This window comes from Galeopterus variegatus, unplaced genomic scaffold (genome assembly GCF_000696425.1).
Source record: "Galeopterus variegatus unplaced genomic scaffold, G_variegatus-3.0.2 Scaffold2666, whole genome shotgun sequence".
In the NCBI taxonomy this organism is placed as follows: Eukaryota; Metazoa; Chordata; class Mammalia; order Dermoptera; family Cynocephalidae; genus Galeopterus; species Galeopterus variegatus.
The window spans coordinates 42,960-67,735 of record NW_007728777.1 but is presented as its reverse complement, the minus strand read 5'-3'; the positions used below and the strand labels follow the sequence as shown (position 1 = coordinate 67,735).

The following is a 24,776-nucleotide window of genomic DNA, read 5'->3' as shown; positions in this document are numbered from 1 at the left end:
ATTTCAACCTGTAATCAATATTTTTAAAGTTATCAATAATATATTTTACATTTTTTTGTTTTGCCTTCAAAATCCAGAATACATTTTATACTTACAGCACATGTCAAACTCACTTTCGTTGTAATTTCTTTATCTTCATTTAGATCTCATAAAATTTACAGTTGAAAAAATAGATTCAGATTTTTTTCCAAAGATGGCTGACTAGACAGGTCTGGCACTAGTCCCCTCAACAAAAAGAGATGAAAACAACAGACAAACAAATATATTTTGACTAGAACGACTGAGGAAATATGCCACAGAGCACCACAAGAGTGACAAAATCCTTGTGAAGTGCAGAAGATGGGAACAGGACCATAAAGAGCAGAGCAGGGCATCCAGCCTCTGCCCCACCACAGAGACCAGCTTAGGATCAGGCAGAGAGAAGGTAAGCTGGAAAAGATCCCAGCTGTGTCCACACCTGCCACAAATGCCAGCAATCCCTGCCACAAGAGAGACCCTAGTCTTTTGGGGACCCAGGCCCACTTGGAGAGTAGCTGGAATTTAGTGTAGCTGCACAGTCTCATTGTGAAAGCCCAAGAAGAGGAAAACCCCTCGTTTCCTTGGTAGCTGCAACACAGCACCATCTTGGAGCCAAACCCCTGGCTGGATTATGCCCTGCCCTGGACCTGGTAAGATTGACTTCCTTTGTCTGGAGGCCCTGCCTGCATTCTACCACATTCACATGGGCACTGGTGGGACCATGGCCCAGGCTTCCTGGAGCCTATGGAAAGACCAAGACCCCAGCATCTAAACCTACACTCCATATATATATATATATATATATGTACATATATATCTACACCTTAAAACTCTATCAAAAAATTCCTAGAGCTGATAAACACATTCAGCAAAGTTACAGTAAACAAAATCAATATATTTTACACCAACAATAAACAAACAGAAAAAGAAATCAAGAAAGTATGCCCATTTATAATAGTTACCAAAATAATAAAATACCTAGGAATAAATTTAACCAAGCAGGTGAAAGATGTCTACAATAAGAACTACAAAACACTACTGAAAGAAATTAAGAGGAAACCAAAAGATGGAAACACATTCCATTTTCATGGACTGAAAGAATTAATGTTGTGAAAATGCCCATACTACCCAAAGCAATCTACAGATTCAGTGCAATTCCCATCAAAATACCAATGACAGTCTTCACAGAAATAGAAAAAATAATCTTATTCATATGGAACAAAAAAAGACCATGAATAGCAAAAAAAAAAAAAGCTGGAGGCATTACACTACCTGACTTCAAATTATACTACAAAGCTATAGTTACCAAAACAGCATGGTAACCAGGACAGCATGGTACTGGCATAAGAACAGACACATGGACCAATAGAACAGAATAGAACCTGGAAATCAACCCATTTACTTACAGCCAACTGATCTTTGACAAAGGCACCAAGAATATACACTGAAGAAAGGACAGCCTCTTCAGGAAATGGTGTTGGGAAAGCTTGATATCCAAGTGTAGAAGAATGAAACTAGACCCATACATCTAGACATATGCCAAAATGAACTCAAAATGATTAAAGACTTAAATATAAAACCTGAAGCTACAAAACTCCTAGAAGAAAACATAAGGGAAACACTTCAGGATGAAGGACTGGGCAAAGACTTTATGAGTAAGACCTCAAAAGCACAGGCAACAAAAGAAAAAAAAAAAAAACAACAAATGGGATTATATTAAACTAAAAAGCTTCTGCACAGAAAAGGAATACAATCAACAGGGTGAAAAGATAACCTTAAGAAAATATTTGCAAACTAAACATCCAACAAGAGATTAACATCTAGAATATGTAAGAACTCAGACAACTCAACACTAAAAAAAAAGTAATCTGATGAAAAAATGGACAAAGGAGCTGAATAGACATTTCTCAGAAGAAGACATACAAATGGCCAATGAGTATGAAAAAATGCTTATCAACAATCATCAGGGAAATGAAAATTAAAACCAAACTGAGAGATCTCAGTTAGACTGGCTATTATCAAAAAGACAGAGAATAACAAATGCTAGTGAGGATGTGGAGAAAGGAAAACCCTTCTATACTGTTGGTGGGACTGTAAATTAGTATAGCCATTGTGGAAATTAGTAATGGATATTTCTCAAACAAGTACAGATAGCATTAGTATACAATTCAGCAATCCTACAACTGGGCATATACCCGAAGGAATGGAAATCATCATGTGCAAGGATACCCGCACTCCTGTGTTTTATCACAGCTCTATTTACACCAGCCAAGATATGGAATCAACCTAAATGTCCATTGACAGAAGACTGGATAAGGAAAATGTGGTATATATACACAGTGGAATGTGTATACTACTCAGCCATAAAAAAGAATGAAATTCTGCCATTCGCAGCTACATAGATAAGCTTGAAGAAAATTATGTTAAGTGAAACAAGCCAGGCACAGAAAGAGAAATACCACATGTCCTCACTCATAAGTGGGAGCTAAGAAAAGAAAGAAAGGAAGAAAGAAAGAAAGAAAGAACAATCACAATAACATGTTGAACTTTCAGAAGGAAAGAACAGAACTGTGGTTGCTAGAGGCGGGAAAGGGGGAGGGAGGGTTAGAGAGAAATTGGCTAATGGACATAAGGAATTATTATGTTTTGTAATGATGAACATGCTGATTATCCTGATTGGATTATCATACGTTGTACACAGGTAATGATATTCAACTCTGTACCCCACAATTTTTTTTTTAATCCACATCATACAGTGAAGGATTGAATTTTTCTAGTAGCAATTTAAAAGAGATAGAGAGCAACAGAAATAGTCGTAGACATTCCAGTGGTGGAATTTCAAGGTAGAAATATTGCCATGGAAACAAAGATTTGAGTTGGAGTGAAAATAAGAATAGCAAAGGGAAGTATATTTGGAAAAAAAATGACGGAAGGAAAAATATTTTAAGTTTTACTCACTTATAATTATGTTTGCCAAGTCAGCATTCACTTTTTTTATTTAAACATCTTTTATTTTCAACATATAATTAGACTTCTAAAGAATAGATGCTTAGACAATATTTCCCACAAATACATTTAATCAATTATTTTTCAATAAAAAAGTAGATTCACATGCTTACATTGTTTCAAATATACTTAAAAGCTTTCCAATACTTATACTACATATCAGTTCTTTTATCTTAAATTTAAATTTAATTCAATTAGTAATATTAAAAAACTCTGTTCCTCAGTTGCATTGGACACATTCAAGTGCTCAATAGCCACAGGTACCTAATAGCTACTGTTTGAACAGCACAGTTCTAGACCATTTTAAGACTTTTGGTTTTTATTCTGAGCTAGACAATGATCACTGAAGGATTTTGAGCAAAGGAGTGACATGATCTGATTTAAGTTTAAATCAGCTGTGCTGGAGAGTAAATTCAGGTGAGGCAAGGGAGATCAGCTAGGAGATTACTGCAATAATTCAGGTAAGTAAGTGATGAAAGTGGCTTTGACTAGAGTGGTAGCAGTGGAGGTGGAGAGAAGTGGTAGGATTTCCAGGAACTTCTGTGTAAGACATGACTCAATCTGCTTATGAATTGGATATGGTATCAAGGATGACACAAATGTTTTAGGCCTAAAAAACTGGAACAATGAAGTTGTCTTTTACAGAAAAGATTTTTTAAGAAGCAAAATTTGGGAAGGAAGATAAAGAATTCAGTTTTGGACATTTTGAGTTTAAGATGCCTATGACACATAGAAGTGGAGATGTCAAGTACGCAGAGTTCAGGAGAGAGAGCTCAACTGCAGATAATAAAATTTGGGAGTCAGCAACACATAGATGGTATTTAAAGATATAAGACTGGAGGTGATCACCAAAGGAGTGAGTGTACAGAAAGAAGTATTAGGGTGAGGTTATGCAGCAGCAGTATTTTCAGGAAAATGCAAGTTTTGAGATTAGCCTCTAAAGAGATCATCAAGAATTGGTGGGATAGTAAACTCCTTCCAAGCAAAAGCAGCCTTAGACAACAACCATGCAAAGGCAGTGATTAGCCAACTATGGTACAGCAAATAATTTTGCTCTGCTGAAGCAAAAATATATAGCTAGCAGATGTTAAAAGATGTAAGTGATGAAAGGCTCTCATACTGGCTGGGTGGTTAGCCAGAGCTGGGAATGCAAGGGTTCTAAGGTCAGTTTGCTAGTCAACAAGTGACAACTGCAGTTAGCTTCCTGCGCATACGCAAAACCAATCAACCTGTTCTACCATAGAGCATATGTTATAATGCTGCCACATATTTCTTTTCATCTGCCATCTCTCGTTTTGCAGATGAAAAGAAACCGTTGCCCTGCACCACAAAGCCACTTAGTAGCATAGCCCCGCACCAGCGAGGATAACTGTGGAGGTGTTTTTCCCCTGAGGACACCTGAGCCCTTAAGTGGGACAGGCTGAGGGAGGGGGCTGATAAGGCGAGTGCAGGCAAGACAATCACGTTGGGAGTGTGAGTTCTGCGCAGAATTTTGACAAAGGGGAGGGTCTTGGCTTGAAGTCTAAGCAAGGAGTCATTTAAGGATAGTGGAAGGTCGTAAAAGTGGAAGTTCAAGGACAAAAAGCACTGAGATCTTGAGCTGGCGGCACGGCTGAACGTAGGGCTATGAAAGATCCTTTCTTGCCATATCCTCCCTAAGCTGGGCAGTAAGGAGCGCGGGGGACGAAAGAGTGGGGTGACGGTGGAGTGAAGTACCAACCCATAGTGCACCTTTTAGGTTCTGAAGCTGGGAGCAGCCGTCCTCACCCTATTTTCCTCTCCCGGGCAGCTCCGCCGGGGAGTGGCTACCATTCCCGGCAAAAATTCAGCCTTGTTAAACTGGAAGGTGCAGGAAAGCCGGCCTACTGGCGCTGGGGGAACGCCTGTGGAGTGCAGGAATCCCACCACCAGAGGCGCTGCGCGGATGGAGTCATGGCCACTGGCCCTCCCTGTGAGGAGCTCGCCGGTCGCAGGGGCGGGGGCGGGGACGGCACAGAGGGCGGTGCCGACGCACACGAGCCAATCACGACGGACGCTTCCACGTGGCTACATCGACCAATAGGAGATGGCGACAGTAGCGGCGGGGAAATTCAAACCTGTTTGTGGTGAAGGTTTGGGGTTCCATCTTTTCTTCCTCTCAACTCCACTTCTTGGCTGCGAATTCTGCCTCACGGACGCACCGACGAACGACGGCCACCTGTGCGTGGTCTCTTTATCGGTGCTGGTAGGTGAGGGGCGGGAGTGAGGCGGGGGCGGCTCGGAGCCGGGGGGACGACCCGGGGCGCGGCTAAAAGAGCTGGAGCGGGAGGGAGGGCTCGCTGTCCCTGCCAGTCTAGGGGGTGGGGTGATGCCGGAGATTTTGTTGAGGAAGTAAGAAGTGGGTGTGGACCTCGCTGGTAAGACGGCATGGCGCGGCATCTGCACTGGAGATCGTTACTCAAAAGACAGTCCAGTCCCTCCCGTCTGGTAGGTTTGAACTGGGAGAGGAGATGGTGGCCGTGTTCTGACAGTTACCCTTCAAACCCGACTTCAGAGGCGGGGTGATAACTTGCTGCCCATTTTATCACTCGTTTTCATTGTTAAACTCGAAGATGGGGGGCACTGATATCAGTGACCCTGAGTTACCGGGTTGATGTTTGAGAATCACAAAGATGAGACTGGCAGGAAGAAATATTGCGGACACTTTGTTGACCAAACACCACCACCATGCAGATGCTCAGTACTATACGAGTACACTAGATTCTTGGTATTAGAATGATTACGGTAGCAAATCATGATTCTGTCAGATATGCACAAGAACAAACCTGCTGATATCCCAATTATCATTGAAGGGCTGTGATGTTGATATCCTGCTTTGAAAGCACGCACAATGTGAAGATTTACTCACATAAAGCAGGTGAATAACGGAACGGTTATTCTCATTACCAAAAGAATTTTTCATGTCTGTTTGTCACTACCAGAATCTAAGCCAAACTCTCCGTCAGATTTTTTAAAAATGTCTAAATTTGCAGATGAACCAGAGAAAGTAATTCTGGAAAAAGAGTGAAAGGAAGGCATTTAGTGCATTAAAAAACAAACAAACAAACAAACAACAGAAAGGAAAGTTTAAAGTTTGAAAGGGGTCAGCAATTTTTGTTTTGTGCAATGATTTCCCCAGGGTAACTTTACTGAAGTTATACTGGGGAAGAAAAGGTGTATTTGGTCTATGAAACCTGGCTGGACAAATTTCAAAGACGTGTCCTTTGTTTTTGTGCACATAGCTCCACTAATTCTACCCTAATAACATCTGAATTTAGATGTGTACCCAAAAGTAACGCCTTGGTCTTCTGGGTTCTAATGGGCTAGTTGCAGCTTTTTTTTCTTTGATATTAGTAAAAATAAGAATTATGACTAGCTCAGTTTTTTTTCTTAGAAATGGAGATAGAAGATTTAAGTGGCAGAGAATTGACAATTGATTCCATAATGAACAAAGTGAGAGATATTAAAAATAAATTTAAAAATGAAGAACTTACTGATGAACTAAGCTTGAATAAAGTATCTGCTGATACTACAGGTGAGTCTTTCTTTTTTCTTTTTAAATAACTTTTTTGAGAGTCCTCTAAGGTAAAGGAATGAGATGTGAACCACTGTCTGGAGACCGGTTCCCACTCACTGGTTGAGCGTGGTGCGGGCGCAACACCGAGGGTTGTGATCCTGTTGCCGGTCCCTGGTGCGGGCGTGACACCGAGGGTTGCGATCCGGTTACCGGTCAGTAAAAAAGATATACCGGTCAGTAAAAAAGATAAAAAAAAAAAAAAGAAAATGACCATATCAGATGCTTATATTTTGTAAAGCTGATTTTGTTTGGTTGTTTTACAAGTAAGTTTGAGATATATAGATATGTTAGATGGGTAAGAAAGAAGGTTATGTTAGTACTGGAGCAATAAGTTTCAGAATTTTTAATGAATAAATCATTGATGGAGAATTTTCCAAGAAAGTTGATACAGGTGGTGGTTGGAGAGACTTAGGTTTTCTTTGGATAGTTAGGATGCTAAAATTATAAATTTTGCTGTTACAGCATAAAATTTTCATAGACTATATATGGTTTTTTAAAGACTGCATATAAAAGACCCACTTATTTCCAATTTTTTTCTTTCCTTTAAAACATACAGCTTTTTGAAGTAAATTAATCCCCCATAAAAGATAGATATGCAGTAAATAAGTTGCTTATATTTACATAAATTGTTAAAGTTTAAAAAAATATAAGGAGGGGCCAGCCCGGTGGCGCACTGCTACAGTGCGCCGCTTGGGAAGTGCGGCAGTGCTCCCGCCGAGGGTTCGGATCCCACATACGGACTGGTTCCCGCTCACTGGCTGAGCGAGGTGCGGGAGCAACACCGAGGGTTGCGATCCCGTTGCCGGTCCCGGGCCGGTACGGGTGCGACACTGAGGGTTGCGATCCGTTGCCGGTCATGAAAAAAGACAAAAAGGAAAAAAATATATATATATAAGGAGTTTATGTACATTGATACTGAGAATATAAATTCCTAAGTATAATTTGATGAAAAAATGCAGTTTGGTATTTGTTTTATATCTTTCTTCTGTCATGATATATTTTGTTCCCCTTATTCAGATAACTCGGGAACTGTTAACCAAATTATGATGATGGCGAACAACCCAGAGGATTGGTTGAATTTGTTGCTCAAATTAGAGAAAAACAGTGTCCCCCTAAATGATGCTCTTTTAAATAAACTGATTGGTCGTTACAGTCAAGCAATTGAAGCACTTCCTGCAGATAAATATGGCCAAAATGAGAGTTTTGCTCGAATTCAAGTGAGATTTGCTGAATTAAAAGCGTAAGTATAAGCATTTTAACCACATTTAACTAACTACTTTACACAATATGTAACTATATTACAAAGAGGGAAAATGAAAATGTGTGTCAGGATTACCTGTGAGAAAATTGTTATTTTTTGGCTAAATATTTTTACTTATAATTAACAAAGGACTAATGTAAACTCTCTTTACTATGTACATATTTTCAGAAAAGTTACATATTTTAGACTATGCCTAAAAAGATTGCTAAAAATAACTTATTAGGGTTTAATTTTACACAAAGAAAAAAAGCAATATCCCATGTCTTTTGGAAAATGGAATGAAGAATTCTCGAATTTAAGTAGCTGTGTTCTTTTTCTTAGAATGTGACTCTGAAATCTCTTATTACAGTATTCAAGAACCAGATGATGCACGTGATTACTTTCAAATGGCCAGAGCAAACTGCAAGAAATTTGCTTTTGTGCATATATCTTTTGCACAATTTGAATTGTCACAAGGTAATCTGAAAATGTTAAATCCAAATTTTAAGTAAAAGATTACTTTCCATTGTAACTGACATCCTAATATTAAATCATTTATATGAAGTGGGAATTTAAGGCAAAAGGCATTAAAGTTGGTCAGATGAGAATGTGGGGGGAAAATGCCACCTAATCATATATGCAGAGAATACTTGTTACACTAGCTCTTCTACTTGTAAGGAATAATCCAGGGAAATAAGAATGAACGTTGTTTTTGTGCTATTAGTTAGATTCAGGAATCATCTAAAGGAAAGCAGCTTCACTGAGTATTTGTCGGATGAAGGAAGAGATGTTTAAGGTAGAGTTTAGATGAGCTTTTCATATGCTATGGTTTTATAGCACCAAAATATAATTAAAATATAGCTATTGCATTAATTGGTGTTTCTCTCTTTAAATAAAAAGTAAACTGCTGTAGAAGTTTTATTTCTTGTTCACTTGGTTCCTCATAGTCTGGGCCTTTTGGACAGGACCAGGACAATCTCTTCCTCAGACATTTTTAGCTTGCCATTCCTTAGTCTTTTCTCTTTTTCTCATTTTCTGGGGCTTTTGGATATACCCTCAGTCTGCCCCCTGGCCAGGTGTTCCTGTTTTCTCTCTGCTTTGTTTCTACTGCAATTCTGATCCCATTTACCACCAGTGATAAACATATTATCACTACTGGCAGAATCCCCATGATGGTGCCCAAAGCAGGGCTTGGTCACTGGAGAGTATTCCTCAGGATTGAGGTTAGAGGAAAGAATTACACAAGTCACAGATGGTTTGAGAATACTGAACTTTTATCTGTTCAGATGATTCCTGATTCCTAGTAATCTGAATCATCATCTCCAATTTATCTTGTGCACTGTCAGGTTACTTTTAACCTGCCTAGAAAAATTGATTTCTTCCTTCTTGCTTGTTACAGAGTAAGTTTGGCCAGGCCTTTAAGACTCTTCATTGTACTTAAAATATTTTTGAAGTATTTTGGCCTCTCAACAGCAACTATAAATATTATACCTATAGAACACATAAATATTGAAAATCTTAAATTGAATTATCTCTAAACAAAGAAATAAACTTTTTACCTGTACCACTGCGGATGGTAGTAGCCTCAAGGTTAAAATTGTGATTATTTTGAGCAAGGTTGATGGACCGTCTGTCAGTAAATATGCAACATCCCTGAAATGCTATGCACAGTCTAGTGTTTGTGTATTTTTGTAGTGGTGGGGGACATTCTATAGTTTTTTATCAGACTCTCAAAGAGATCTATAACCTTATTTAATAAGCTCCCTAATTACTGGTTCTTGTCTAAGCCTTCCTCTCTTCCTTTGCTGTCCTAAAATACTCAATACATGAAATTCTATCACTAATCTCAATAAATGTGAACTTACCACTATCAACTATATTTGTATTTTTAAAAATTTGTAAACTGTCAGAAGGTAGAAGTCATTGCTTAATCATCTTTATGCCCTAAGTGCCAAGTACATAGCATAGCTTCATAGCTTCCGTAAATGTTAACAGATCTCATAAGATACATGATGTATACATTTAGTATTTATAAATCAAATATTAGGAGTAAGTTTGCAGTTGAAAGAAAATTTGTTTGGTAATCGGTAGTCAGAAAGATAAATATGATAGTCTCAGTTATTTTGCCTTTTTGGAGTGATGTAAGTAAATATGACAGCTAAAGATTAATCTTTCTCATTACATTTTTTTACACGAATCCTTTTGAGGGAAGATTTCCTTTAACAAAAGATGTCAATCTTTCCTTTATGACTAAATGTCATTATGAATGATACTTATCACAGTATGTTATAAGAGATTGACACTCTTGGGATTTTTATAACATCTAGAATTCCCTCATGTTTTTAACTCTTGTAGCTGATCTTTGCAGTCTCTTCCCGGTAACTGCTTTGTTATATTTCTGTTACTTCAGAAAATGGACAGTGGTGATAAACTAATGCTCAATTATGTCAATTACATATTACACGAGGGAACTATTTTGATATGCATTATTATCAGAAGAGAGTTGATTATATGCATGAGAAGTGAGAGATTGCTTATTTGCCTATGAAATAAAGTACATGAGCCTTAGAATAAATGTTTTTGCTTATGCCTTTTAAATTTTTTCCTAGGTCCTGATGAATAAGTATCTGGAGGGTGACGGTTGCTCATAAAATTACAATTATTTTTACTTTGTTAGGTAATTTCAAAAAAAGTAAGCAACTTCTTCAGAAAGCTGTAGAACGTGGAGCAGTACCACTAGAAATGCTGGAAATTGCCATACAGAATTTAAACCTCCAAAAAAAGCAACTGCTTTCAGAAGAGGAAAAGAAGAATTTATCAGGTAACTATTAATATTTGCTAATACTTTTCTGTGGTAGATGGTACTTCAAATAAGGATTCAGGATAGTATTTTATAGACAAATATTTTTATAGATGGTCAAAATCTAAGATTAAATTTTAAATGTAAAGGAGGTAAGAATTTTAGAAGTACATAGAAGTCTTTACTACCCTGTTGAAATTTATCTTTTTTTTTTTGCTAATCAAACTCTCATTGATAATATATTAAAAACAACTTCGATCTAAGCAAGAGAATGGCTTTTTGCTTTTATTAATTATTTTTTATTCAGAAATATAGTTTTATAACAGAAGAAACTCAGTTCATTGGTTGGAAGGTGGGAGAAATTGAAATTGTCTGAGAATGACTATGAAGTGTAATTTCCCATTTTGCCCCAAGTTATCTGCATGCCCAGGAGATGATAAAACGTTTGTGAGATAGTGGTGGTAAGTGATGCACTTGTGTTACAGTCAAAGGCTGTAAGAAACACTGTGGAAAGTTTTCATTTATCCATTGTGATTCTTTCCCCACCGTCTTGCATGTGTTACTGGATTCCCACAGTAATGTCGACTGTGTGCGTGGTGTTTATATTTCATTGCAATTTCCTGTTGAGGTTAGTTTGCGATCAGAATTGACTGATGCAGGGGGTGTAAAATAAAAAGTATTCTCTTCTCTACTCCAAAGCTGCTACTGACCAAGATCTCTTGAATATGTTCCCTCTCTCTCTCTGGCTAAGGCATCCATTAGCCATTACACAAATCATTAGTAAAAGTGTTCTTTTAAGTACTCCCTGCAGTCAGACCTAAAGAATGAGTTTATCCAGGAGACTTCTGCTATGACTGTTCTATTGAAGATCTGGAAGGCTTGGAGGGAGTCAATATGCCCACACTTTACAATTGTGGCAGGATCCAGCTGAACCTGTCTTTTTTATATATCCATTCTTTTATGTTATTGGCTTCCTCTGGTTTCATTATGGTGCCATGCGGTCGTTGGTCTGGGTAGTCAGTTTTGGAGGCTGGTAAGTCCCCAGTCTAGGAGGGCACATTTGGCAAGGGCTTTCTTGGTGGTGACTCTACAGCAACGCAGGGTTTCACATGGTAAGAGAATGGCCTGACCAAGAACAGCTTTTTGCTTTTAGAAATACAGAGTATCCTTTTACCCTGGGGAAACAGTTATATAATTAAAGAGAATTCGAAATAATTGTTAGAGAATTATCTTAATAATATCTTCATGTCTGCATATCTTACTTGGGGACAAATATTTACTATAAATTGACTTTTTAAATATTCTTATTTGTAAGATTACCTTTTTGTATATTATGTATTTCTAAATTTAATCATAATTTCAAAATTTTTACAGCATCTGCAATATTAACTGGCCAAGAATCATTCTCCAGTTCACTTGGACATTTACAAAACAGGAACATCAGTTGTGATTCCAGAGGTCAGGCTACTAAAGCCAGGTTTTTGTATGGGTAAGGAAACAATCAATTTTTTAAATGTTTACCATCTATATAAATATATCTATATATATTATTTTCATGAAACTCCATGTGTGAGGTCACTTCAGAAAGTTCATGGAAAAATAGAATTGAAAGATAATATGAATCATTTCATGAACTTTTTGAAGTATCCTCATATCTACATATATGTTTTCATGTAAATATGATAACAATGTTTAGCAGCTGGGCCGGCCTGGTGGTGCACTGCTATAGTGCGCTGCTTGGGAAGCGCGGTGGCGCTCCCGCCGAGAGTTCGGATCCCACATGCAGACCGGTTCCCGCTCACTGGCTGAGCGAGGCGCGGGAGCAACACCGAGGGTTGTGATCCCGTTGCCGGTCCCGGTCCGGTACGGGGGCGACACTGAGGGTTGCGATCCGTTGCCGGACACGGAAAAAAAAAAAAACAATGTTTAGCAGTAAAGTGGATATACATATTAATATTATTCTTTGAAAAATTGGGGATATTTTCTTTGTGTTTAGAGAGAACATGCCCCCACAAGAGGCAGAAATAGGTCATCGAAATCCCTTGAAACAAACTAACAAAACTAAACGAGTAAGTTATATTCAATCTATTTTGATTATGGTGGTGATATTGAAGTCTTTGTTTATTTCCCAGTTGGTTACTTAATCTTTCAAAACATTTCTAGTCATGCCCGTTTGGAAGAGTCCCAGTTAACCTTCTAAATAGCCCAGATTGTGATGTGAAGGCAGATGGTTCAGCTGTGCCAAGTTTCATAAAAAGGTATGTTTGGGGCCGGCCCCGTGGAGCACTCGGGAGAGTGCGGCGCTGGGAGCGCAGCGATGCTCCTGCCGCGGGTTCGGATCCTATATAGGGATGGCCGGTGTGCTCATTGGCTGAGCGCGGTGCGGGCGACACCAAACCAAGGGTTGCAATTCCCTTACCAGTCATGAAAAAAAACAAAAAAAAAAAAAAAAAAAAGTATGTTTGAGTTTTAATTTTTTTAATTTGTTGTCAATATTTGAGGATTAATCGCAGAATGGTCTTTTACTGAGTAATAGTAATTACTAAATTTTAATAGTAATTATTAAATTTTTATTAAGTATTACAAGTTACTGAGTCTCTAAATGCTGTTAGGAACAAAGGGATAAGTAGAAAAAATGACTGTTTGCTTTCTTACTCATTAAAAATATTCATTTAAAAAACTATTAAAAAATTAGGAAGCATGTTGGAAAAATAGTCAACATGAAACTTAAAAGACTGCAAGCATCCCTGGGGTAAAAACTCCTGATGTTTGAGCATTTCTCTATTATGGGTACCCTCTCTGGTAAGAGTCTCTTCCTAGTGTGTTTGAGAATATTCACAGCTGGGATGGAAGGAGGTCTAGAAAGAAATATATTTTCCATTTAGTTCAAGGTGAATAGCTATCACTGAGAAAGATGATTTATTCATCATTTGCTTATGAATCTAGGGATTCAAGAAGTGGGACAGGTTAGGTAGAGATGAAATATCGTTCGGGATTCAAGAAGTGGGACAGGTTAGGTAGAGATGAAATATCGTTCATCACTTCTAATTTGTTCCCCTTCCCTCAATTTGGATGTTTATTCCCTTTAAAAAAAAAAAAAGTGGAAATATAGCATTCTTGCTTAGCTAAAGGAATGATTTTTTCCGGTCTATTCTTAACTCTAACCACCATTTATAATATTATTTATATTGGAAAAGGCTCCTTGGATTCCAGAGAAACATTTTGAAAGTAAACTTTAAAAACACAACTGATTGTTTTTAGTTGTTGTCTTCTATAATTAAATTACTATTATATCTAGGCCTAGACCATATATTGAAATATATATATATATATATATTTTTTTTTTTTTTTGGCAGCTGGCTGGTACGGGGATCTAAACTTTTGACCTTGGTGTTATTAGCACCATGCTCTAACCAAGTGAGCTATCCGGCCAGCCCTAACTACTGGTATTAAAAGAGAGTTACGGTTGTCAATGTTAAATTTCAAAATCTTACTTCTGTTGTCTCATCTTGTTCATATCCATTTCAAATACCTAGCTAAAGAATAAAGGAGACTTTCTCTCACTCCGCCCAAAATAAATGAAACCAAAAAAGATTCCAGCCATTTTATTGGTGCCTATTATGCTGGACTGTATGTTAGGTACTGTGGAGGCCCACAAAAGAGTTTGTACCCTGATTCTCACCCTTAAGCTACTGGCAGTTTGAAAGGTACATACTTTTTCTTTCCCACATTCTTACCTTTACATCAACTATTAGTTATTGGAGTAACAATGAGTTACTCTAATGAAGTAGGTAGGCAGTCACCTGTCTCTTTATCGCTTTTGTCACTGCTGAGCACCTAATTTTTTTAGCTTAGTCACCTTTGTATTATAATCATATCACTTTTTGAAATGCCTTTTAAAGATATTTTTCCAGTTTAAAAAAGTAAGTATACTGTTTAAAAGCCAAAGTTAAGATGAAAAAAATAAAACATTGAAAAGATAAGTTCCAAATTAAATAGTAAAATTATTTTTTTCCATGGGTAATAGACAGATCTCTGGATCAGAATGCCGAGATTTGATTGTGGCTGCATCTAAATCAAGTGGAAATGATTCTTATGAATTGAGAAATTTAAAGGTATTTTAATTTTTAAATCTATATGAAGCAAGGGTTACTGATCTAGGATTTATAGCGTTTTTTCTGGGGAAAGGGTCTATAGTTTATATACTGTATCTCTAGCAGTGTTCCTGATACCCCAAGAGGTGTAAGACCACCAATGGGAAGCGGTACAGAAGTCCTACATTGTGTTTCTCTAAAATTAAGGTGACAAAGCAAGGATCAATGATCTCTTAGGAGAACCATGAAGTAACATTTATTAGGCATAATTTTAAGCAGATTAGTTGGCCTGCGATTGGGAATACAGTAGCTAGGGAAGCTGTTGCCCCCAGGTTTTGTTTCTTGGTGTGTTTATTTTATTTTTTATATTATTTTTATTTAGTTTTTGGCTGCTGGCCAAAAAATCAGATGATTCTGGTAAGACATCTTAGAAAACAATGAGAAATAAGTTGTGTCAGGGCAGAGTTGAGAGCATAAGTACAGTCACGAGTCACATACCGATGGGGATATGTTCTGAGAAATGCAACCTTACGTGATTTTGTCATCGTGTGAATATCATAGAGTGTACCTCTACAAACCTAGATGGTATAGCATACTACACACCTTGAGCTCCTTCCTAATCTTATGGGACCGATGTCACTTGAGTATATGTGGTCCATTGTTAACTGAAACATTCTGTAATCAATCCTGACCTCCTGATATGGCAGAGAAACTGTGTGAACTTCAAAGACAGGAAATAATTTTGGTTCCTGGTGCACTGCGATTTTTAGGGGTTATATAAGTATTGTACTTGAGTTCCTGGCATCATGATGTGGGTTTTTTCAATTTTGTACTCTTTATAATGCCTCTCTCTTTCATGATCTATGCTTTAAAATACTAATTTTTTCTAGTCAGGGGTATCCTAGAGAGTAGTGCATAATTTTTTCAAAAAGTTTACTATGTGGATTTAAAATAACTGTTGTCTTATGGTTGTACAAATATTAATATTGACTAATGCTGGGTTTTTTGGCTTTTTCTTTTTTTGGTAAAATACAAATACAGTAACAAAATACTTAAATTTTGTCTATTGTCATGAGGCATATTCTCTGTCGAACTCAAACTTTCTAACCCTCTCTCTTTTTAAGTGAAATACATCTTAGCAATTGATTAATATGTCCATTGAAAGAAAACTTGCCATGTTTGTGGTTATGACCATTCCTATTGCTCTAATCAATAATTCAGGCAGTTATTCTTTTCTGGGAGTTTGTGAGTCTATATGTAATTATATGAGTAATAGATATTTTTTCTAGCAGTCTTTTCACGTAAGACTTTAGTATATTGAACAGTAAGACAAATTGGTACTACTACTGTTTATGAGACTTTGATATCTTTTTTTTTTCATATAGTCTATTCAAAATATCTATTCCAAGGAACCTCTGGTGTCAGATGAAAAGAGTTCTGAATTCATTACTGATTCAGTAACCCTGAAGAATAAAATGGAAACAAGTCTTCTAACTAAATTAGAAGGTAAGAGTGACAAAATCAATAGACTTACTTTTTTAATTAAGAAAACCACTATAGGGGTGGCTGGTTAGCTCAGTTGGTTAGAGCTTAGTGTTATACCACCAAAGTCAGATATCTGCCAAAAAAAAAGAAAGAAAACCTCTTTATAGCTTGAGAAACTAGCTACCTAAGAATTGTGATGTGAGACTGTCGAAGATGTTCGTTTATCTTTATTTCAGTTTAGTTATATAGAGTGTACAAAAAGTATTGAATCCTGTAGCTAAGAAAGTTTATTTGCCCAAAAGGTGCATAAAAGGAAGAGCAGAGGGAAAATACAATGGGTCTGACTTATTTTTCTCAGTTGGCTTGACAATATATTCTGGTAAGGACACAGAAGCTAACAACCCTCCCTTTCAACTTTAACCGAACATTTGGTTTTCCACTGCTTGGGTACCGTGATAAATGTTCTAGGCATATGTAAATAAATAAGGCAGGGTCTCAACGAGGTTGCAGTTCAGTGTGGGAGTTATACAGAGATATATAGATATAATGCTGTGTAGAATGTAGAGATTGTCATGAGAGCCACATAAATGTTACAAGAATTCAGAAGAGGGAGAAATTTAAGGAACTAATTTGGTTTAGGGGAAATAAGGAAATATTCTGTGGAGAAGATGTTTGAAGAACTGTTAGGATTTAAGTGGAAGAAATAGCAGTAATACAGTATTTCAGATAGAGAGAATAGCATAGACAAAAGAATAAAATGTTTTAGGAACAAGAGACTGTCTAGTATGCTGAAAACTGTAACACAGGAATATAGAAGTGGGAAATAAGAGTCGGTAGGCTTAAATTTTGTATTTTTTTTAGATGTCAGGGTACCATTAAGTATTTTAAACAGGATCATTAACAGGCTGATCATTGTCCAGAGAAAAGTTGCCAGATTGGATGTACTTTAGTCCCCACTTATCTGTGGGGGTGAGTTCCAAGACCCTCAGTGGATGCCTGAAACTACTAAACCCTATATATACTCATATTATGTTTTTTCCTATACATACATACCTACAATAAAGTTTAATTCATAAATTAGGCATAGTAAGATATTAACAACAATAACTATAATAAAATAGAACATATAGAAATATACTGTAATAAAAGTTATGTGAATGTGGTCTATTTTGTGGTGAAGACTCTTGAGAAAATATATTTTTAACTTTAATGTATTTGAATTTATTGGTCTTTGCCTTTGTGGCGACTACTTTGTCTTTAAACAAATTTTTCTGTATTCCAAGGTCATAAAGATATATCCATATTTTTTAGATTTATCATTTTTACCTTTCACATTCAAATCTATATTTTATCTGAGTTTAACATATATATATGTATGTGTAATATTAAGTGTCAAGATTCATTTTTTTGTTTTTTCCCCATGTGGATATCCAGTGACCCAGCAGCATTTATTAAAAAGATCTTCTTTTCCCTCATTGATTTGTTGTAAATTAGGTGATTCTATGTATGGCTTCTGGTTTTGGATTCTTCTCCATTCCCTAATACTTTTGTCTGTCTTAGTGCTAATACTGTCTTATTAACTGCAGTAAATCTTAAAATCTCTCAGTGTAAATCTACCAGCTTTGTTCTCCTTCAAGACTATTTTGGCTATTCTAGCCTTTTGGATTTCCATACAAATATTAGAATCTATCAGTTTCCACTTTTTTTAAAAAATGGGATCTTTACTCAGATCTAATTAAAACTACAAAGAAATTTGGGACAAATTGACATCTTTACAGTTGACTTTTCCTGTCCACTAATCTGGCATATCCTGCCTTTATTTATAATATCAAGAGAATCATTTTCTGTGTGGAGATCTTGCAAATCTTTTGCTAGATTTATTCCTGAATATCTGATATTTTTTGATGCTATGATAATGAGTGGTATTGTTACCGGACTCATGTCCGGCTGCCCGACCCCTTGAAAAGGAAAGAAAAAATTCAGAAGTCAAACAGTTAGTGTTAGAAAAGCAGCCATATTCAGCTGAAGGAGATGGTAGGCTATCCCATCTCAAAGACTTACATTTACTGAGGGTTTTTTTAAAAGAAGGCTTGAGGGAATGGAATGTGGGAGGTGAAAAGCAGGAGAGCAGGAGATGTGACTTACGAGGGGTCCATTTCTATGGGTCAGGTATGAGGTCTTGCCAAGGATCCCATCTCAAAGACTTACATTTACTGAGGGTTTTTTTAAAAGAAGGCTTGAGGGAATGGAGTGTGGGAGGTGAAAAGCAGGAGAGCAGGAGATGTGACTTACGAGGGGTCCATTTCTATGGGTCAGGTATGAGGTCTTGCCAAGGCCTCATCTGGTTTCTGTTCTCAACTTTGCTGTTATCTCAGGACCTTGCAAGATTTTGATTTGTGCTGGTGTACTTGGCTGGTGCCCAAGGTCAGCTTCAGTCATTTGGCCTTGATCATTTCTCAAAACTCTAGAAGTCTCAAAGAAAGAACTGTTACCTTTGCAAAGTATTAATTAGCTTCTCGACCTTGTTTTCTTACTTAGTGAACGAGAGAAGAAAGTCAGGGGATGGGAAGCAAGAGTGGAGAGAAAAAAACTGTCCTTTTTAAAATCCTCCCCCACTCCACAGCCCAGGCAGCTTTAGGTTCCAACATGGCTTCAGTCCTGCACACTCCAACAGTACCTTTTTCTAAAAAAAGTTATCTTCTACTTCTTTGTCACTAGTACATAAAAATACAATTGATTTTTACTTACTGATCTTATATGTAGTGACATTGCTAAATTCATTGAGTAATTCTAATAGTTTTCCTGTGGATTCTTTGGATGTTTGTAGATACATAATCATGGTGTTTGAAACTAGTATAACTTTTTTTCTTTCTAACTCTTTCAACTGTCATTTCTTTTCTTTGCCTTATAATTGCTAAGACCTCCAGTATAATGATGAATAGAAGGGATGATGACAGGTGGTGGTCTTGTCTCATTCCTTATTATTCTAAGGGAAAGCTTTCAGTATTTTCCCCTTAGTCAGATGATTGTTGTAGATTTCTGTAGCTACTATTTATCAAATTCAGTGAGTTCTGTTTTATACCTAGATTACTAATTTTTTTTTTTTTGATTGGGAGTTTAATTTTATCAAATGCTTTTTCTGCATCTATTGAGTTAATTACATGTTTTCCTTTTCTATTATTTTGGCAAATTACATTGATTTTCAAATATTAAGCAAACTTCACATTTAGGAAGAAACCTAATTTGGATATAATTTATTATCTGTTTTATCTATCAATTGGTAATGTTTTATTCAGGATTTTTGCATCTATTATCAGGAAAGGACTGGAATTTTGATATTTATAGAATATTAAATATGTTGGTGAGGCATTTTTTGTTTGTAGACCCTTAAGAGAGCAAATTACAAGCTAGTATAAGGTAACATTTTTATGTTAATCTAGAGGTCTACGAAAAGTAGTGAATTAGCTTCTCTTTATTAGTAAGACTTTATAAAATCTACTTGTTTTTAAATTTTTACTTATTTATTTATTTACTGGTAAAGACCTGAAGCATTTAAATCTGGAACGATCTTTGACAAAGCTCTGAGTAACAACTTAGGAAGGTGCCTTTGTAAAATTGACTTGCTGAAAGTAAATTATCAGTATCTGGGTTAAAGCTTTTAGTTTATATCTTTCTGTTTTTAAGAGCAAAATACCAATACAGTTTGTTCTGTTGTTTAGGCTTAGTTTTGTTATTGTCAAATATTCTTGCTTTTTAATGACAACAACAATAAATACAATTTCAGAAACTAAAGAACATCAAGAACCAAAGGTTCCAGAAAGTAAACAAAAACTATGGCGATCTAAGAGAAAGTCAGAATGTGTGAACCAGAATTCTGTTGCATCTTCAAGTCAGTGGCAGATTCCAGAGATAACCCGAAAAGTTGATATAAAGGTAACTTTCTTTCCTCCTAAAGTACAACATTGCTATTGTTCATAATGCACTTCTGAAACTTGATGATCATGTTAAATTTTTTTTTCTTTTATTAAAGACTATGTACCATACTTAGTGGAATAGTTTATTTAAAGGATTTTTTTTTTAATCATTCACAAAATGATAATCAGTAGCAGTCATAGGTTCGGTAAGAATGTATATCAGGCTGAATTCTTTTCTATTTTTCATAGCGTTTACAGATTGCTGATAGACTGGTGCAGAGGTTGGCAAACTACAGCCTGTGGGCCAAATCTAATTACCAGCCTATTTGTGTAAATAAAGTTTTATTGGAACACTGTCACACCAATTCATTTACTTACCTATGGCTGTTTTCGCCCTGTAACAGCAAAACTGAGTAGTTGCAGTAGAGACCATCTGGCCTGCAAAACCTAAAATGTTTATTATCTGGTTCTTTACAGAAAACTATATGCTGGGGCCGGCCCGTGGCTCACTTGGGAGAGTATGGGCTGATAACACAAGGCTACATGTTTAGATCCCTATATAGGGAAATATTTTTTTGACTTTAACATCTATAAATATTTCCTAATAACTAGAGTTGTCCCCAAACTAAAGTGAACCTCTGTAGATAGTAATTAGTTCTCAGTTACTAAAAGTATTCAAGCAAATGAGTTCTTTATTTGGTTGAGATGCTGTACAGGAGGGGTTAGCAGACTTTCTGTAAAGAGTTAGTAGGCTTTACAGGCTCAGACTGTCTCTGTTACAACTTTTTAACTCTGAACTTAGAGCATGAAAACAAAAGAGCCATAGGCAATATGTAAACAAATGGGCATAGCAGTGTTCCATTAAAACTTTGTTTACAAAAATAGGCGCTGGCCCTGGCCAGATTCAGCCTTCAGGCTTTAGTTTGCATTCTCTTGCTGTAAAAGATGTTTATTCATCATTATTTGGAATTTGTATGAGATGAACTCTACAGGTTCTATGTCTTTTATTAGGTGCGCACAAGATAGGCATTTGGCATTCCAATTTTGCTAAATAATTGGTATTTGGCTATATTGGGGGCAGAGGGTAAATGGTATAGTATTATTGATTAAAGAAAGGCTATTTTTCAGAAGCCTTTTTTAGATTATAAAAGAGAACTTTTTTAGATTATAAAAGTTTAGTACCTGTTACAGTAGTTTTGATGGGGGAGGATGTTAGATCCTGTTTTATTAAACAATCCTGTTTTGTGTGTGCCTTCTCTCTACTTGGAATTAGTTCGAGCAGAAATATTAGGCTTAAGATTTTAGAGTAAAAGAGCTATACTAAAAAATTTTTGAAAGTCTGAAATGTACGTACCTACCTGTTTTGGTATGATTTTGTATTTAATATTTTAATTATTATCTTTTAAGAGTTATAATGTTTGTAAAACTATTGAACAGGTGACTAATTTAAAAACTAAATTGTAGCGGTTTTTAATTTTGTTTTAGCAGAAACATGTCACTTTTGAGCAACCTGTCTTTTCAGTTTCAAAGCAGTCACCACCTATATCGGCATCCAAATGGTTTGATCCAAAATCTATTTGTAAGACACCAAGCAGCAATACCTTGGATGATTACATGAGCTGGTAATTAATTACTTTTGGCACCTACCTTGGGAGAGAGGGTGGTACAGTAGAAATAACATGGGCTTTTAGGCCAAATAGTCTAAGATTGAATCCTGCTCTTACTTTAAAGACTTTCCATATTCATATTTTTCTTACCATCATTTTTTTCATTTGTAAAATGGGGAAGGGAGGAAGGTTACTACAATAATATATATTTTTAAGGATTGTTGTGAATGTAGTCTCTGTCACATTGCAATTCGTACCTACAACCTATAAATACCCTAAGAGTGCAAAACTTCTTGATAATCATGCATTACCACATGGATACCGCTCTAATTGAGAGGTATTTTAAAGGTTAGCATTTTTAGAGCAGATCAAGGGTGGATAAATTTTAGCATAGGAGGTGTTCACTGGAATGTGGCAGTTTCTGGAAAAGATTGGTTGTATAGTTCATATGGCTCTGGAGATGTTCAAAGTTGTAAGACCCGAATGGATAGGAATGAGGGGTGAGTGAAGAAGTTGGATGGTCAGTGCTGTTTAACAGGAAATAAGGATATTGCAAAGCAAATAAATGACATTTCAGAGAAGGGAAATAAAGAGATGTGGTACATCATAACCTTCAACTAGTGGCTACATTTTTAATGTCTTAGGGGATAGCTTAAGTTTGTGACCTCTTTTTGCTTTTCATTTTCATAATGTAATCTTTGATTTTAATTAGAACTGGCCTTAGAGGTTTTATAACCCAGCTTCATAACTATTTAATACAGTTTTGCTATATATTGCCTCATTTTGTTATACATACAATATTTTAAGGAATGGTTGTTAACTAAAATAGTGATATATGTATTTCTTGTGATATTAGATTATTTTTTGTTAACAAATATCTGTAGAGTTTCTTTGTGTTAACCACTGTTCTGGGTGCTGAGGATAATCATATCCAAACAGGACAAAGTACAAATTTGTACTGATTGTATTTAAGCTCAAAAGCCAAACTCATCTGATGTAATTGGCCTTCAGATGTTTCTAGCAGGGCATTATAGAATGTTATTGTTAAAAGGCACTCATGAAGTCTATGGTCAGCCATAAGCTAACCTTTGCATTGGCTAAATACTTGTAAAATAACCCTAATTCTATGTTTTAAATGCCATCTTACTTATTTTACTAACAAGGATTTGTCTGGGTACAAAAAATTACTTTCAGAAAGAATTTCCCAAAATAAAATATCTGATGGTGGTATATCTAGAATAGATATCAGCTGTATTATGAAAACTAACTTGGGTTCTGTTTGATGTATTACTTTTAAGTTTACATCAACATTTTAAAACACACAAAAACTGAATCTGAATCTTGTTTTTTAAATTTTGATGTTTTAAATTTAAAAAAAATCTTTTTTAGTTTTAGAACCCCACTTGTAAAGAATGACTTTCCACCTGCTTGTCAGTTGTCAACACCTTATAGTCAGCTTGCCTATTTCCAGCAGCAACAGCAGCAAATTCCCTCTACGCCACTTCAGAATTTACAGGTTTGATAAGCTTTATATATGATGGTATATGTTGCTACAATCAGTTTCATGGATTTTATTTTTACAGCATCTAGTTGTTAGGAAAGATCTTAAGGACTTGTCCATTCTTATTCTCATTAAGAAAAATTTTTATAATATCCTGATAAGGGTGTGCCTCATGACTTTGGTTTTCTTTTTGTTGTTGGTTTTTTGGCGGCTGGCTGGCCTGGGGATCCGAACCCTTAACCTTGGTGTTACAAGGTGATGCTTTAACCAACTGAGCTAATAGCCCAGCTAATAGCCCTGCCTCATGACTTTGAGAGGTTAGTTATTTGAGAAGCTAATGAGGCTGTTCTTATTAGGCCAAAGGATCCAGATTGAAAGCTGAATAAAATTTCTCTTATAATCAAGGTTACTGTTTATTTTATTTCCCTATTTAAGTGAGCTGTTAGTGAGCAGCTTCATTTGTTGATTAATATGGAATTTATTTGGAAAAGTAAGTTTTCAACAATATTGAATAGCAATATGAGGTCAATAACAATATTGACTAGACATATAATTATTGTAAACTAAGAGAAGAATGTTTTGCGGATAAGGTGATTGCATCAACATCTGAAGGGGAATGAGACACTCCTGACATCAATAACTAAAGTTAGTTTCTAATAACTGTGTGAAAGGCAGCTTAATACTGGTAAAAAGAAAACATGGGCCTTGGAGACAGACTTCCTGGGCCTCACTACTTACCGAGGTGTGTGGTATTTTGCAAGTTACCTAAGCTCTGCCCATTTCATCATCTGTTAAAAAGGACATTAGCTAATATATGTGTAATTCTTAAAACAGAGCATGGCACTTAGTAAATAATATTAGCAGCAACTATTATTTAAATAAAAACAAAGAAAATGAGTAATTAACTATAAAAATCAATTGATAAAAAGATTTAGTTGACAGAAGGTAGACAGTGAGTATCAGGGGCTGAGGGGGTAAGAATGGGGTGTTATTGCATATGAGTTTAAAGTTTCAGTATTTGATGATGAAAAAGCTCTGGAGATGGATGGTGGTGATGTTTGCATAATAATGTGAATGTACTTAATGCCACTGTATTGTACTTAAAAATGATTGAAATGGTAAATTTTATGTTATGCATATTTTGCCACAATTTTTTTAAAAATTAGCTGACAGTAGATGATGCTAACCATGGGAATAAATGGTAGTGTTTTGAGGATTGAAACAATATAGTAAATCACAGAGGAAAAAGTGAAGGATGATCAGGTTTGCCCATATATTGATTCAAAGCACGTTTATTGAGCTATTTTTAGTGTCAGGCCCTGTGTGAGTTAAAATCTAGAAGGCAAGTCAGAGATAACAAGGGGAGGAGCTTGAGAGAGACTTCTAGAAGAAGCCAGTGTCAGGAGGGAACTGAAAAGAGGCCAGAGTGTGGCTAGGGGTCAGGAAAGGAAAAGGTTCTGCTGAGCCTTTTAGGTTTTACTCTAAAAGGGATAGGAAGCTGTGGAAAATATTGAAG

General features: G+C 36.2%; 1 protein-coding gene across 4 annotated transcripts in view; it reads left to right on the top strand.

The window, feature by feature from the left end:
* The window catches only part of TTK (TTK protein kinase), a 97,466-nt gene that overhangs the window by 54,847 nt on the left and 17,843 nt on the right, over positions 1-24,776 (top strand). For 2 of the 4 annotated variants that reach the window (XM_008582562.1, XM_008582561.1), the window contains exons 3-14: positions 6,437-6,577; positions 7,637-7,859; positions 8,230-8,336; positions 10,537-10,680; positions 12,034-12,148; positions 12,656-12,728; positions 12,823-12,917; positions 14,687-14,774; positions 16,139-16,259; positions 20,023-20,171; positions 21,638-21,774; positions 23,149-23,275. In XM_008582562.1, the coding sequence (XP_008580784.1) occupies positions 6,439-6,577; positions 7,637-7,859; positions 8,230-8,336; positions 10,537-10,680; positions 12,034-12,148; positions 12,656-12,728; positions 12,823-12,917; positions 14,687-14,774; positions 16,139-16,259; positions 20,023-20,171; positions 21,638-21,774; positions 23,149-23,275 (1,518 nt within the window). In that variant the 5' untranslated portion in view covers positions 6,437-6,438. The remainder of the gene's footprint in view (positions 1-6,436; positions 6,578-7,636; positions 7,860-8,229; positions 8,337-10,536; positions 10,681-12,033; positions 12,149-12,655; positions 12,729-12,822; positions 12,918-14,686; positions 14,775-16,138; positions 16,260-20,022; positions 20,172-21,637; positions 21,775-23,148; positions 23,276-24,776) is intronic. The other 2 variants (XM_008582563.1, XM_008582564.1) reach the window with 2 other exon arrangements.